At 35.9% G+C, this 16,207-nt stretch overlaps 2 protein-coding genes and 1 long non-coding RNA gene across 3 annotated transcripts; 2 read left to right on the forward strand and 1 right to left on the reverse strand.

The window, feature by feature from the left end:
• The first annotated feature begins 364 nt into the window (after positions 1-364).
• Positions 365-2,459, forward strand: LOC122296865 (uncharacterized mitochondrial protein AtMg00810-like). Its single transcript, XM_043106663.1, has 3 exons — positions 365-1,016; positions 2,003-2,182; positions 2,233-2,459. The coding sequence occupies exons 1-3, from the start codon at positions 365-367 to the stop codon at positions 2,457-2,459; spliced, it is 1,059 nt and encodes a 352-aa protein (XP_042962597.1).
• A 1,859-nt stretch (positions 2,460-4,318) lies between these two features.
• Positions 4,319-8,715, forward strand: LOC122295954. Its single transcript, XR_006238333.1, has 2 exons — positions 4,319-6,731; positions 6,949-8,715. It is a non-coding gene; the product is annotated as an uncharacterized LOC122295954 (long non-coding RNA).
• Positions 8,716-9,783: 1,068 nt separating this feature from the next.
• On the reverse strand, positions 9,784-14,041 carry LOC122295947 (disease resistance protein RUN1-like). The gene is made up of 4 exons (XM_043105233.1): positions 13,458-14,041; positions 11,520-12,618; positions 10,751-11,029; positions 9,784-10,663 (listed from the first exon to the last, which is right to left on the reverse strand). The coding sequence occupies exons 1-4, from the start codon at positions 13,991-13,993 to the stop codon at positions 9,854-9,856; spliced, it is 2,724 nt and encodes a 907-aa protein (XP_042961167.1). The 5' UTR covers positions 13,994-14,041; the 3' UTR covers positions 9,784-9,853.
• Positions 14,042-16,207: the final 2,166 nt, after the last annotated feature.

Genomic DNA, 16,207 nt, shown 5'->3' on the forward strand with positions numbered 1-16,207 from the left:
TGCTTCCAATGATTGGCCACTACATCAGATGGATGTTAACAATGCTTTTCTTCACGGGAATCTTAAAGAGTGTATTTATATGAAGCCACCCTCGGGATTGTTTCCCTCTCCGACCTCCAATGTGTGTAAACTTCGTCGCTCTCTTTATGGTCTCAAACAAGCTCCGAGGACCTGGTTTGATAAATTTCGAACCACTTTACTAGAATTTTCCTTCAAGCAGAGCAAGTATGATACTTCATTATTTCTTCAGAAATCGGACATGGGTATTGTTGTCCTTTTGGTTTATGTTGATGATATTTTCATCACTAGTTCCGATTCTTCTTTACTTGTCCAGCTTAAGACTCATCTCTCATAATCATTTCATATGAAAGATCTTGGGTCTCTCACATATTTTCTAGGTCTTGAGGTGTATCGTAGTTCCTCTGGTATTTCTCTCAATCAACACAAGTATGCTAGTGATTTGGTGGCTACAGCTGGACTGCAGGAAGCTACCTCTGTTGATACTCCCATGGAGTTAAATATCAAGCTTCGTAAAGAGGAGGGTGACTTACTTGTTGATCCTAGTTTATATCGAAAATTGGTGGGTAGCCTTGTCTATCTCACCATCACTAGACTAGATATTTCTTTTGCTGTACAGCAAGTTAGCCAGTTTCTTCAGACTCCTCGTCATCTTCATTTGGCTGCTGTCCATAGGATCATACGCTATGTTCAGGGCACTTCTGCCCGTGGCTTATTTTTTCCTGCAGGAAATTCTCCCCGTCTTGTTGCTTATAGCGATGCTGATTGGGCTGGTTGTGCTGATACACATCACTCCATCACTGGTTGGTGCGTGTTCTTAGGTGATGCATTGGTCTCTTGGAAGAGTAAGAAGCAAGACAGAGTTTCTAAGTCATCTACAGAATCTGAGTACCGGGCGATGTCTCTTGCTTGTTCCAAGATTATTTGGCTTCGAGGATTGCTTGCTGAGTTAGATTTTTCTGAGACCGATCCTACTCCTTTACATGCCGATAATACAAGTGCTATTCAGATCACGGCCAATCCTGTCTATCATGAGCGCACCAAGCATATTGAAGTTGACTGTCACTCTATTCGTGAAGCCTTTGATGCTCGTGTTATCACCCTTCCACACATTTCCACTGAACTACAAATTGCTGATATCTTCACCAAGGCTCTCACTCGTCATCGACACTACTTCCTAAGTAGCAAATTGATGCTTGTTGATCAACTTGCATCAATTTGAGGGGGGCTGTCAATGGACAGCTTTGCTGTCCATATTTGTTTCCATAATTGTTTCATACTTATTTCCGTGATTTACTCTTCCGTGCAATTAGCTTAATATTTGACAGATTGTATAGGGATAACAGTAGCATATACGTAGCTCTTTCCATGTATAGAATTCCTTGTACAGTTTATATAATAGAGAGAAATCACAAGGCCAACTATTCGGCCATTCATTCATCTGTTTTTGACTTATCTTGACACTCTCATATTTAATTCTTTACTCTGTTTTGTATATGTTCTTATTTTCCATTTATGGAATAATAGGCAGTGATTAGCCATGATGTTAGCTGTACATAACTGTTACTCACACTTGTAATTTCTATTTAAGATAAATACAATACCAAAGAAAGGTAGGTTAGTTTTCCTACATTGTATCAACGCCCCCAGAAATATCACCAATGATGGAGTCTTTACTTCTTCGATCCCACCCGTGTCAAGTCCTCATTCTCTTGAATTTTCAACTTCTCCTCCTCATTTACCTAATATATCTATTAAGCTAGCCTCTAGCAATTATCTTTTGTGGAAAGCACAAGTCATTCCCATTCTACATGGCAATGGTCTTCTCGATTATGTGCAAAATAGGTTCCCTGCCTGTCGCAAACCATCATCGATGAGGATGGTGTGTCTCGAACCAACCCAATGGTAGCTACGTGGATGTGCACTGATCAATTGATCCTTGGATAGCTCAATAGCTCCTTGTCTGACAATCTCCTGTCTCAAGTCATCAATAGTGAATCCTCTAATGATGCTTGGCATGTTTTGGAGACTCTTTATGGTAGTCATACTCGGGATCGTATTCAACAGATGAAGGGCCAGTTGCAGTCGCTCAACAAAGGCAGTTCCTCTTTAGAGGATTATCTGCACAAGGTCAAATCTCTGGCTTTGTATCTTCAAGGTGTAGGTAAGCAATGGATGACAATGAGTTCATCATATGTATTCTTCGAGGCTTAGGATTTGAGTTTGATCCTATACTAGCAGCTTTAAATGCTCAGGATATTTTTCCACGTCTTGAAGGGGTCATCGGCAAACTACGTGATTTCAAAATCCATCTTCAAGTAGCATGGGTGACTTCTCTTAATGTTGCATTTTACACAAATCGTGGCAGAACCAATACAAAGTCTTGTGGAGCTCATGGTTCTCATGGTCATAATATTGCATACAACCAGACCACTTCTTAATCACAACACAAAGATGCTTGTTCTTCACGCTTAACTAGAGGTAATTCTGGAAATTGCACTCAAAACATTCACAAATCATGGTGGACGTAGCATTGGTCACAGACATGGAGGCATAACCTATTTTCAATGTGGAGGTCCAAATCATAAAGCAGATGGATCCTTTGCCTCAGATGAGGAAGTAGAACAATTCAAAGCTTTTTCTGTACTCCAAGTTGCTGATACTACTGAGGACACTTGGTACCCTGACACTTAGGACTGTTCATCCGACCCGACCCGAACCGAAAAGTTCAAATTCCGAATCGACCCGATTAAATGACTGCAATTTATACCGATAAGCCGAATACCCGTTTGACCGAACTGATTTCAATTTTCGGAAAAGCGGGTTTCCGACCCGACCCGTTTTTATTTTCATATTTTAAATACGCCTTTGTGATAGCAGTCAATGTAGACTGCAGTTAATGACTCGACAATTCATCTACTTTTTTGTTTTTTTTGTCATTTTCTTCATTTTATATGGCCTAACATGCAGACTAGTCTAGTACTTCAATTTACTTTAAGTCACGTCGTTGTTAATGCAAGTCATCTTTATTTTTTATTTTTTATCATCTTCTTCATTTTATATTTGTTTTCCCTTTCAAGTGGGCTATCAGAATGTTCAAGAAGATCTTTTGAAGATCAAGTTTCGGAGAACAAGATCTGAAACCAGATAAAGCAGATCAAACCAGATAAACCCAGATAAAGCCTAAAATATTGTTTACTTCTATTTTCTTCATCGTCATTGATAATTGCTTCATCATCTTTGAGTTAGCAGAGAAATCTTGCAATAACTTCTATCTTGGAGTCGGCGTTTTCCTTCTGTGATCACCTTGGGCCGGTGCTTTTTTCACATTGGTTTCTCCTGTGGCATTTTATTTGGATAAATACCATGGTTGCCTCCCTTGTCAGATTGTGATCCTCCTTAAATGGAGTGGAAATGGCAGCAATTGATGAATCACAGGCTTTAAGAGTTCTTTATTGTGTTGGAATTCATTGGTGCCAACTCTTGTTTTGATAATTTCATTCTCTAGCTTCTCTCATTTCTCATTTTCTGTTCCATCTGCACATAAATTTTTTTTCTTTGGAAATTAGTTTGTTCTGCACTCTCACGTCCTTCTCTGGTGTTTTGGGTGCAAACTTCAAAATCTTATTACATGAATTTGTATTAGACATTGTCTTTTACATCCATAATTTTTCGTTGCCTTCGTTTTCCTTCAAAAGATTTTCTTTGCTTACAAAGTACAATACATGAAAATTTCCAGAGAACAAAAGCCCAAAGAAAGAAGACGGCCAAAAAAACGGAAATCGGTTAATAACCCGATTCCGAACCTTTTGACCGGAACGGTTACGGAAGATTTCGAATTCCGAATTTTGCTTTCCGGGTCGGTTGATTTGTGTCGGTTCGGGTCGAAATTTTCGGCTGAGTTCGATTACCGGTTATTTTGTTCACCCCTACTGACACTGGTGCAAATCATCATATGACATTTGATACAAGTGAAGTACAATATTGTGATATCCCGTATTTACATGTATTTTATTAGAGGATTATTTAAATTATTATAATTAATGGTTCTCTTGTTTTAAATTAATATGTTAATCGTTTGATTTATTTTATGATTTTTAAGTTATACAATTTATTTTAATGTGCTTTCTTGATACTAATTATTGTTTTTGCATTTAAATTGCCATTTGCATTAATTTATTTTATTGTTTGGCTTTAAATATTTTATTTTATTAATATTGAATTGTAGTGTTTTTATTTAACTTTTATTTATTTTTATTGTACCTTTTCCTTTTTTACTCTTTATTTTTGGATTGGGCTTTGTTTGGTGGGGTTTTCCTTTGTTTTTGGGCCCAAACCATTCGGTCTCAAAGCCCAGCCCGTGCATTGAAGCCCAGCCCTCTCTATTTTTACTCATGCGGCGTCTTTGTCTAGCAGCCCTTGGGGCTTTTCATTCTATTTTCTTTTCCTTCTTCTCGTCTGCCACACGTTGCTTTCTTCTTCTCTTTTCGTTCTTCCTTCTCTTCATTTTGGTCTTCTCCTTCCTCAAGCCGTGCGCCACTGCAGCTTCTCTTCTTCTCCTTTTCTTTTCATTCCGTTTCTTTCTTTTCCTCTGCATTCTTGCACCGCTCAAGCCTTTCTCTTCTCCAAAAATATTTTGTGCTATGTTCTTCCATCGACAGCTTCTTCTCCTTCATTTCTTTTTCTTCTTTTTGTCATCTGCTACTAGGTGAGTGCCATAACTCCTCCATTTTCGTTTGGGTTAGTTTTCCTTTTTAATTCTTTGTTTTGGACTCTATAATTTTCTACAAAAACGACTGGTTCTTCTTCTCGCACTTGTGTTTTTATTTTCTCTAGTTATATTTTTCTGCAGGTCGGTCGAAGCCTCATTTCGCACCATCTTTCCTCTTCTTCATTTCTTTTGTATTCCTTGTTGTGTTGCGTGAAACCCTTGCATTTACATTTGTTCTTTCCCCTCAAATCGTACCCTATTTTTTTAGCTCCCAAAATCATGCTCTGTTCTTGGCTGAAACCGTGCATCTCCCCTTCTCTCCTTGCTTTTTATTTTCGTCTATTTTGACTGGTTTTGCAGGTCCGAACGTGAGCTCTTCAAGGCTCAGCTTTTCTCTTTTCAGTTGCTCTTTGGTATTTCGAATTGTGCTTGTCAAAAACCATTGTTGTTCTCATGTTTTTCCCTCATCCGTGCTCTCTGTTTATGGACCGTTTCCATGCTCTATTTTAGCGCAAACCCGTGAGCTTCATTTTGGTTGCTTGGTTATTGTCCTCATGCCGGGAACCTCATTTTCCAGCCACCACATTCTAGATTTCATCTTGTAAATCAGCCAATTTTCTTCCTCGTAATCTCCCTTCAAATTTCCTTGTTTTAAGCCCTTTTTTTGGCTCAAAATCGAGGTTCTTGGTGATTTTATTTTGGGCTTGCTTTTGGTCGTTTAATCGGGTGCATAATCTTTCAAAAATATTGCCTTTAAAGCGCTGTAGGTATTTTCCCAAATGATCTTTAAGATTTAAATATATATTTTCTTTAACAATACTTTGTGATTAGTTTGTTGTGCCAGACTGAGTTCGAGCAGTTTGAGGGTCAGATGGATTGGAGGACGGAATTATTTATACGTTTAGTTGATGTTCGGATTTATTGAATATATTTGTGTCTTGTCTTATGCATTGCATGGTGTACGTATGTTCATGATTGTAAAATGAAAATTGAGTTTTCATGTGTTTAATGAATTTTTGGGTGCGTATATATCACGAATCCAAGCCGAGATGAGACATTATATTAGTAGAGTTTATCTGGTCACTCAGGATTTGAATATACTGAGTGATGTCCCATGGGTTGTCGCTGGGCGACAACAGGCTCGGACGATACAGTAATGCTATCGTGCTGGCTCCGTGGCCCCTCTACTGGCGGGGGCTAGAGGATGCTTGGTCATGGTACTCGCTGGGCGCGGAGTTGGGTATCGCTCGTTATGATGTCACATGCGTGGTCGTTACCTACGGTGTGACATTGAGAGCCAGGGTGTGCGGATGATCCCTATGGGAGATTATGGTGCATATGGATAAAATTGGATATTGGTCTTGATAAATTGGATAATGGGTCATTTTTTGGAAAAATTGTGGTTTTTATGTTGGGCCATTTTTTTGAGAAAATGACGGTTGCTTTAATGGATTGGATTTCTGGGCCAAAAAAGGAATTTTTGGCTTGCGTTGGAAAATAATTATTTGGAGAAATTACGATTTTCAGATCTCATGCATCTATCATCATGTGCATGTATATTGTTATTGTATGAATGTATTTTTTTCTTATTGGCTGTTTAGGTTATTACTTAGCTGCGACATCGTTTCTTGGTATTGTAAATTTTAATATAGATGATGAGGAGGCTAAGCCTGAGGAGGTGGTTTCGCCGGAGGATTGATTTGGTGCTCTTGCTTATTTATTGGAAATTATTTCCCTGTTTTAAAATTATGTATTTTGGTTTTATGATGTTACTGGAAATTTGTAATATTTTGATACGCTTGTGTTTAAGCGAGATTGTGTTTAAACAAATTCTAGTACTTAGTCGACTAACTTTTATTATCCGTTGCGTTGTTTTTATTGTACACTTATTGCATGTACACACACTTGGCACTTAGCGATGGGATGCGTGATCCGTGTTGTTATCATCCCGGATACCTCGATTCTCGAGTTTCCGTACATGGGGGTCGGGGGTGTCACAAAGGTATTCATTCTTATCTTGGAAATGATTTTGTTATGGTTGGAAATGGAAATGGATTACAAATATATGTTATTGGATAAGTCTCACTACTTGCTATTGATATCAAGCTCAATAACGTTCTTATCGTCCCTGATATTAAAAAGAAATTGCTATATGTCTCTCAACTTACAAGGGTTATAATTGTTATTTTATATTTTATCCTTGGGGCTTCCTTCTTAAGGATATGAGGACGAAGCAAGTGCTACTTAAGGGCTCAATGGTCGAAGCAAGTGCTACTTAAGGGCTCAATGGTCGATGGCTTGTATCCAATCCAATTACGGCAACATACAAATTCTCCAGTTGGTCTGCTATCAACTAAAGTACCTAGCAACTTGTGGCATGCGTGGCTTGGACACCCTCAATCTCAAATTCTTCAACTTTTTTGTTTATCATCTTTTAATAAAAATGTTGCATTTTGTGAAAGTTGTGTTTTGGGTAAATCAACAAAGTTACCATTTAGCTATTGAGAGACATATGCTACTACCTTTTTACATACTATTCATACTGATATGTGTGGACCTGCCATAGTCCCCTCCTTTGATGGGTTTCGATTTTATTTAATCATTGTCGATGAATATTCTTGATACATATAGCACTTTCCTATGGCTCATAAATCTGATGTCCCAACTATATTTCCTGCATTTCTTCAATGAATGGTTAACCAGTTCAATACTTGTGTAAAAATAATTCAAAGTGATGGTGATGGCAAATTTGTTAACCAAAGTTTACAAGATTATTTTGTAGCCAATGGCATTATTCACAAATTATCATGCCCTAGGACACCAAAGCAAAATGGATTGGCCAAACATTGGCATCAGCATATTGTGGACATTGGTTTAACATTAATGGCTCATGCCTCCATTCCATCACGATTTTGGACAGTTGCATTTACCACTGCAGTATTTCTTATCAATCGGCTTCAAACTTCTATTATTTGAAACAAGTCTCTTTATGAACTTGTTTTTGGATCGCCACCATCCTATACTCTTCTACGAGTTTTCGGGTGTGCATGTTACCTATTACTTACTCCTTTTGGAAGGTCCAAACTGGACTATAAATCCATCCGTTGTGTGTTCCTAGGATACTCTACACATGACAAAGGTGATTAATGTTTAGACATGCAAACTAGTCGCATATATATATCTCTTAGCATGTAACATTCGATGAATTAACATTCCCATTCAGGTCTACACAGGGGTGCACTAAATCAAATTTTCAAGCCTTCAAAGTTCGTGCTCTTCCCAGGCCTCTTCAAATTGTTGATTTGCAATCTATTCCATTGGACTCTTTACCTACAGTTGCCAATCATGTTGACCGTGTGCATTCTTCATCTCCTATTGTTCAAAACTCTGCATCAATGCCTCAGTCTGCACCATGCCAAGAGCCTCATACTAACACTATCATTCAGGATGCTTCAAAATTGTCTTCTCCAGCAATTGAGGCCATCTCACAATCTGCTTCACGTCGAACTCACCATATGATCACATGGGCTCAAATAGGTACATTAAAGCCTAAGGTTTTCTTCTTTTCAAGACATCCAGTACCTGCATGCTTTCTAGTTGATCTTGCAAACCAACCACAAGAGCCTCGAATGTATAAGCAAGCTCTCATTGATCCGAAATGGCGGCAAGCTATGCAAGCTGAAATTAATGCTCTTCATAGCAACAACACGTGGACTTTGGTGCCTCGAAGACCAAATATGAATCTCGTTAGCAGCAAATGACTCATCTCATCCTCATCATGTTTGCCAACTGCATAAAGCTCTACGGATTAGAACATGCTCCAAGAGCTTGGTACATGAAGTTCAGTAATTATATTCAACAAATGGGTTTCCATAGATGTCCCTATGATCAATCCTTGTTTTCTTGACGTCAAGGTTTGAATATAATTGTGCTTTTAATTTATGTTGATGACATACTTATAACAGGGAGCTCTCCTTAAAAAATCAGCAGCTTTATTTCTCATCTCTCTACTGCTTTTCACATGAAGGATCTTGGAGATGTTCATTTCTTTTTAGGACTACAAATTACACGACATGAGTCGACCATCACTGTCACTCAGACTCGCTATCTACTTTCTCTACTTTAGAAATTTGGTCTGGACGGTACGAAACCAGTCTCCACTCCTATGGCCTTTGGTATGTCGTTGACTGCTAATGAGGGAGCACTACTATCTGATCCAACCTATTATTGGCGCCTTGTTGGTTCACTACAATATCTCACTTTGATGCGTCCTGATATCTCCTATGCAACCAACAATATTTGTTAGTTCATGCCAAATCCTCGAGACACTGATCTCGTTGTCATTAAACATATATTTCGGTACCTCAAAGGTACTCTTAATATTGGCCTTAATTTTGTACAAGCTCCTCTCATTGCACTTCATGGTTTTTGTTATGCAGATTGGGTAGGATCTATGGATGATCAATGTTCTACAACTGGGTTTGCTATCTATATGGGTGATAATTTGTTATCCTGGGGAGCTAAAAAGCAAGCTACCGAGTCTTGTTCCACAGCAGAAGCAGAATATCGTGCGTTGGCATCAACCACAACTAAACTAATGTGGTTTATGCACCTTCTGAAAAGTATCCGCTAATTAATTCCTGCTCCCACATTATATTGTGGCAACATCAATGCTATCAACATAGCCAAGAATCTAGTTTTTTATCATAGCACAAAACATATTGAGATAGATGTTCATTTTGTTTGGGACCAAGTTGCTCGTGGCATTCTTTCTCTACAACATATATCTGGTCTAGATCAAATAGTTGATATATTTACAAAACCATTGTGTCCTGCCAAGTTTCTACCGAATAGAAGCAAGCTCTTCATTAGTCCAATACTGCCTTAAGCTTAAGGGGGGATGAAAAGATACGATCTGTCAACATGATCCTCTCTCCATGACTTCCTCTCATATTTAATTCTTTACTCTGTTTTGTATACGTTCTTATTTTCCATGTATAGCATAATAGGCAGTGATTATATTTCCATGTATAGCACAATAGATAGCCATGATGTTAGCTGTATATAACTGTACTCATAGTTGTAATTTCTATTTAAGATGAATACAATACCAAAGAAAGTAGGTTAGTTTTCCAACAATCTCTTACAATCGTTCAGGTCAAGTATAGCCAGTCTGACAATTCCTTTGATTCTAGTGGGAATTAGGCTAACAATTGTACTCTTTGACAAATCTAAGTGATACAAAATGGGCAAGGAATTAAACATGGTAAAGAAATTTGATAATGGAAAGAAATTTGATTGGGAACAATTTGGAAGATTCAACACTTGTAATACAATGCTCCCATTGCTTGAATTTGCTGAAGGTTGCAATTCATGGAGTTTTTCTTCACTTGACGATATCTCGTCTTCCACTGTTGTAGACTCAATAGCCAGAACCACTTGTCGGTTATCACCCATCTTTCCAAAATTTAAAATATTTTGACAATCATCAATGTAAAGTCTGCGTAGATGCTTCAATTGAAGAATGCAAGTTGGAAGACGAACAAGTTTTTTGCAGCTCCATAGATTTAAATAATAAAGCCCAACTAGATTCCCTATGGATAAAGGTAGTTCTTCAATTGCAGTGCCCTCTAAACCTAATGTACGTAAATTTTCCATTTTACCCTCAATTTCAGGGAAATTACGAAAGCTTTCGCAACCATTAAGATGAAGCATATGTAAAGATCTCAACTTCAAGCTTCTTGGAAATATTGATAGGTTAGGGCATTCTTCAAAAGATAAAGAAGAAAGATTATCTAGGAATCCGATAGAATCATGCACCTCAACTAGACTTGCACAATATTTGACTTTCAATTCCTCCAAATTTGAAGCACTTGAAAGATCTGGAATTTTTGTTAAGAAACTACAATAGCTGAGATCCATAGTCCTCAATTTCTGTAAAAAACAAAAAAAGAAAGTTTGAAGTTTGCAACCTTACTACATAGTCCAAAGAAAGAAATTGAAGATTATAATTGTACATACCTTGAATCTCTGGCCTAACTCCATGATCAAGCTATCACGCATTCGAAAGACAGTGAGTTTCTTTCCATTGAAATTGGGGGGTAAAGATTGCATAGGATATTCATGCCAATCAAGTACTCTTAACTCGTTAGAGAGATAATTAGGTCCCTCAGAAAAATGTGCATTACGATTTATAAAAACTCTAAGTCCTTTCATTGATACAAACGCATCAGAATCCAAGTTTATCATGTCTTCACCAGGGGGCAAATCTATTACTATACCTTCAACTCTGTTTGTTCCCTAGTAAGAGAACACAAGAAAGTGTTAGCAAAAGTAGTGCACAAAGTTTCTCGTAAAATCATAATTTTTTTTGTTGACGGTGTAATATTAGTTCTCAAAAAATGGTACTCTATTCTAACCTTACTATCTTTACATACTCTATTTCTTTGGTATTTTAAAAAGGTTTCCAACAATTATGTATCACTAGTAACTTTTCACAAAACAATTGATTGCTAGACAGTAGATCTAATATTGTTTTTTTTTTTTTTTCTAAGCGAGTATTCGTAATATACATATACATATATATATTAGAATTTTTTTCGAAAAAAGACATTTAGATAAGACACTTTTATTGATTCATCTTAATTAATTAAATGAAATCAATTTATGACTAAAAAGCAAAAAACTTATTTTGAAATAAAGGAGATTTTGTATATATATTTTCCACTATGTTTCACAGGAAAAAAAAAAGCAGAAATAAATGTAAAACTACATTTCTTGTGACTCTTACCATACTTTCTTCAAACACATGACGAACATCCTCATGATACCATAATCTACTGCGTTTGCCAAGTTCTTTGGGTGATTGTAGTCTAACAATTTCCCGACCCATATCTCGTAGCACGTCATGCATCCACAATTTGTTCTTATCAACATTAACAAGACACTTATCTATAAGCCTGTTGATACCATCATCTGGTGAAAAACCACAACTGTCAAATATTTTTATGACATTAGCCAAGAGTTCTCCTTTAAAGAAAAATGCAATATCAAGGAACATATCCTTCTCACTATTATCCAGCCCATCATAACTTGTTTGAAGTACTTTCTGAATATTTCTGTTGGGAGTTTTTCTATACTTAACCAAGGCACTTTTCCATTGATGTAAACTTCGACCTTTTAGATCCGAACCTAAAATTGTTAAAACTAGTGGAAGGCCTTGAGCATATTGCAATACTTGTTTAGAGAGTTCCACATAATTTTCAATCGGTTCTTCTTTCTCAAAAGCATGCCAACTAAAGAGTTGAAGAGCTTCATTGTCGTCCAATACCTCCACCTTGTATAACGAATCAGCTTTAGGGTAATTTAGTAAATGTCTATCTCTTGTTGTTATGATGATCCTACTTCCTAAACCAAACCAATTACGATCACCAGCTAAATTTTCTAGTTGGACTAACTCATCCACATCATCAAGAATGAGGAGAACTCTTTTAGAGTGAAGTCTATGCCGAATCACATTGACTCCTCTATCAATATCACGAACATCCAAACTTATTCTTAAGATTTCATTAAGAAGTCTATTTTGCAACTGAATTAGACCACCTGCTCGCTTTGAAGTTTCTCTAACATCTTTCAAGAAACAACTCTCTTCAAATTGTGAAGAAATCATATTATAGATCTCTTTTGAAATAGTTGTCTTACCGATTCCACCAGTTCCAACTATCCCAATCATGCATGTAATATCATTCCTTCCCATACTTAAATGCTGATAAACATCCTGTATACGAGACTCTATTCCAACTGGATACTTGGCTACGTGTAAAGATGTATGGTTTACCCTGGTTAAGTCCACCCATTGAATTATTGTGTTAATAAGTTCTGATTCATTCCTATCAATATAAAAGAAATGAAAAAAAGTTAGAATTTTCACATTCAATGACATATGAATATGATATAGTTATGATATTGTTTTTCCTTTTTTTTATCTCTGTTACGAAATGACAGATTACAATGTCAAAGGTAGCCTCTCTCCTTCCTTAATCCGAATGTTTCAATAGATTTTGTATTTGTATATTTTCCTTGTTTGTACATATAATATATATATAGTATTATAAACTGTTCATTTTTATTTATTTTTTCCCATTCTCAAATCTGTCCCTCCCTTATAAGAGTATTTCTCAGATTTTATATCTAGAAACAAATTAAAACTAAAATTCACTACTTATTCAGAGAATTTTTTTTCCTTGTCACGGTACCTATTAATATTTCAAATCTTATCCTTTATATAACCCAAAAAATGAACAATTCCCATTTTTTTTCTTAAATATTATTTCTTTCCAACTATCATTAAGTTATTTTATGGACAAAATTTCATGTATTAATTGTTCTATATATTCCTATGTATTTTACTTGCAATTCATCAAAAGATCACCCAAACCAGGAAAAAAAAAAGATGCAGATTTTTATTTCTTTTATTCTCTTCTATTTCCCCATTAAATCCCTTAACCAGAAAAGATTTCTAACTTGAGTATGTTTTGCATAAAATTCACTACCAAAACTAATCATAAATATAAAATAGTTTTCTTTTTGTATGATATTTTATCTTCACCAGTTTCCCATGATGTTAGATGGTGGATTTGTCTCAATTTTCTCCATAAATATCTCGATCAATAGAATCATATGCGCACATATATACACCACAAAGTACATGCATATTGACAAAACTTACTGGAAGCTCGCTAATCGGAACCCAGACAAATCGGCTACTTTTTTCAAAGCTGCCTTCCACTCCAGCACCTTTACGTTATCTTTGATTCTCTTCGAGAGTTGGGTGAATGCTTTTCCAAAATCTTCTTTTTGATGTCGTACTTCTGATGGATTTATGCCGAAGAATATTGGGAGAACAATTTGTTTCATTTTTTCCTTGCAGTCAAGAATCTTTAATAGTTCGTCTAAGCACCATATGGATTCTGCATAGTTTTTAGAGAGAATAATGATAGAAATCATTGACCCTTCAATAGCTTCGAAAAGTTCTGGTGAAATTTCCTCTCCTCTTTCAAGATTGTTGTCTATGTAAGTATTGATTCCACTCTGATGCAAATCTTTGTATAGATGGGAAATAAAGTTTTGACGAACATCTTTCCCTCTAAAACTCAAGAATACATCATGATTCCATGTTAGGATGGAAGAAGAAGAAAAGTGTAAGGAAGAGGAAGAAAGTCCTTCAAAGGCCATCGAAGAAATCATATATCCTAGTCTCTGCATGCGTGGTTACTAGTGATCACCAAGAGGTCCAATTATAGGTCAGTAATTTGCACAAAATAAATAATTCGATCTGAATAATCAGAAGTCAGTCGACAAAGAAAGAAGATCAGAAACTTCTTGGCAACTTCCTATGCAGGCTAGCAAGCCAGCTGCAGGTCAATCATGGAGTTTGATCGGTTGTTGGCATGCAATTATTGCTAGCTGCCTACCTGAAGGCCAGATTTCTTTTTTCTTTTAAATATCATTTTCCTAAATCGCTGATTATATTTTTATAAAATGGAAGGAAAATGCTATAAAATTCACCCATTTAATCCAATTTATCATATTTGAATTGGTTATCAATATTGGAAGCCACCCTATCAAAAGCCAGAAAGAAATCGCCACTGCCCACCCACTAGTGTTAATAATCCAATTCATTCACTCATGGATACCCTTTTTTTTTAATTTTTTTGTTAAACTCGATTGAAATAAAATTACAGAAGTTTCAATGAACATTAATTTGAAAGAAAATAAAAAATCAAAGTCCCTCAATTATTTAAGTCAAGGTGATGTCAGTTTTACTGGGTCCCTCAATTATGGACTTTATGTTTTAAGTCAAGGTGAAGTTAGTTTTAATGGGTCCCTCAATTATGGACTTTATGTTTTAAGTCAAGGTGAAGTTAGTTTTAATGGGTCCCCAAATTTTATTCAAGTCAAGTTCATAAATAGTCCGAGAAAGCTTATATTAAATTAATAAGAGAATTACTACATCTCATTAATTTATTAAGAGAATTGTTACTGCTACTAACAGATTTAACAAAAGTAAATTCAAACGTCCTTGTGATGTAACGGAAATATCTCCCAATTTATTTAGACAAATTGATTAGTTGTCAATCATGTAATTATTTAAAAATTAAGCAATAATGTAATGTAAATAAATTGCATAATACCAAGATTGATAACAATAGAAAACCTTTTAAAGAACTTTTTAAAAGTAAAACCTTACGGGGCAACCAAACTCAAAAAAATCAATTATAAGTAAGCTCTTAATTACAAAACTTTTATAAATTGACTCTCTTACTTGACACGACAAATGATCCGTTTGCCTTGTGGTTAATTTAGAAAATTATTATGTTTCGGAATGAATTGAGATGAGATTGAGAATTTTAGATGAGATTATTTCCAAACAAGTCCTTAACGTCTTCTACCACCATACCTATGGCAGATCAGGACTCACATTCCTTAGTGATGTCCTGTATAATTTTTTGTGAATCTCCCTCTAAAATAATCTTACTGAGACCCAACTTAAGACCAAAGCAGGTAGCTTCAAGAGCACCAATATATAGATTCTATAAGCAAAGGATCAGGAAAAAGGGATCTATTGAATCTCAATGTGGCCAAAACCTTCCCATACCAATCTCTCACTATGATTCCGACACCAATTTTGTAATGTTTTCTATCAATGTCATTTTTGTTTCAAATAAATGCATAAATTAGATTTTTTAAAAAAAAAAATCATCCTTCAGTATATTAGAAATTCTAATTTGATTTTAATTGACAAATCATGTGTTGTTTCCAAACAAAAGAATTAAAATGTCCCTCCCCATTCCATTAGGATTAAGAGAATAGGAATATCCATTCATGCCCATGCTTCTCCCATTTTGTATTGCGACAATGAGAATTTTGAACTTTTAGAGTTTCTATCTAAGTTTTAAATAATATATAATCGGAGAAATATAAACACATGAAGAAAGGTCTTACAATATATATTATTGCAAGAGTGAATAATAAGGCAACATTGGATCTCATGCAAATGTTTCATTAAGTTATGAAAGCATAAGAGTGCGCAGTTTGGTGGAAATGGATATTTCGCGTTTATGTCGATATTTCATTGATGGGGCTGATGGACAAAACGTTGAATCTCTTATGTCATTGTTGTTGAAGCTGGTCTACTTCCACACCAAGGTGGATGATCCATTGTTTTTTTTTTACTCTTCTGCTACAATATTCTGAAGATAGGCATGGTAAACACCACAAGAACAAAACTTGTTATAACTTTTTCCATCTCACTCAACCTAGGACACGGAATATTTAAGTTTCTCCTCCATGATTCACAAGCAACACAACGAATCACAAAGAAACATGTCTCAATCAAGAAAGTTTCAAAATTAGAGTTTTTTGTTGACTCTGAAAAAGGCTACGTACCAACATATATTGATTCATCTGGTTGTGGTT

Source organism: Carya illinoinensis, chromosome 15 (assembly GCF_018687715.1).
Source record: "Carya illinoinensis cultivar Pawnee chromosome 15, C.illinoinensisPawnee_v1, whole genome shotgun sequence".
Taxonomy (NCBI): domain Eukaryota; kingdom Viridiplantae; phylum Streptophyta; class Magnoliopsida; order Fagales; family Juglandaceae; genus Carya; species Carya illinoinensis.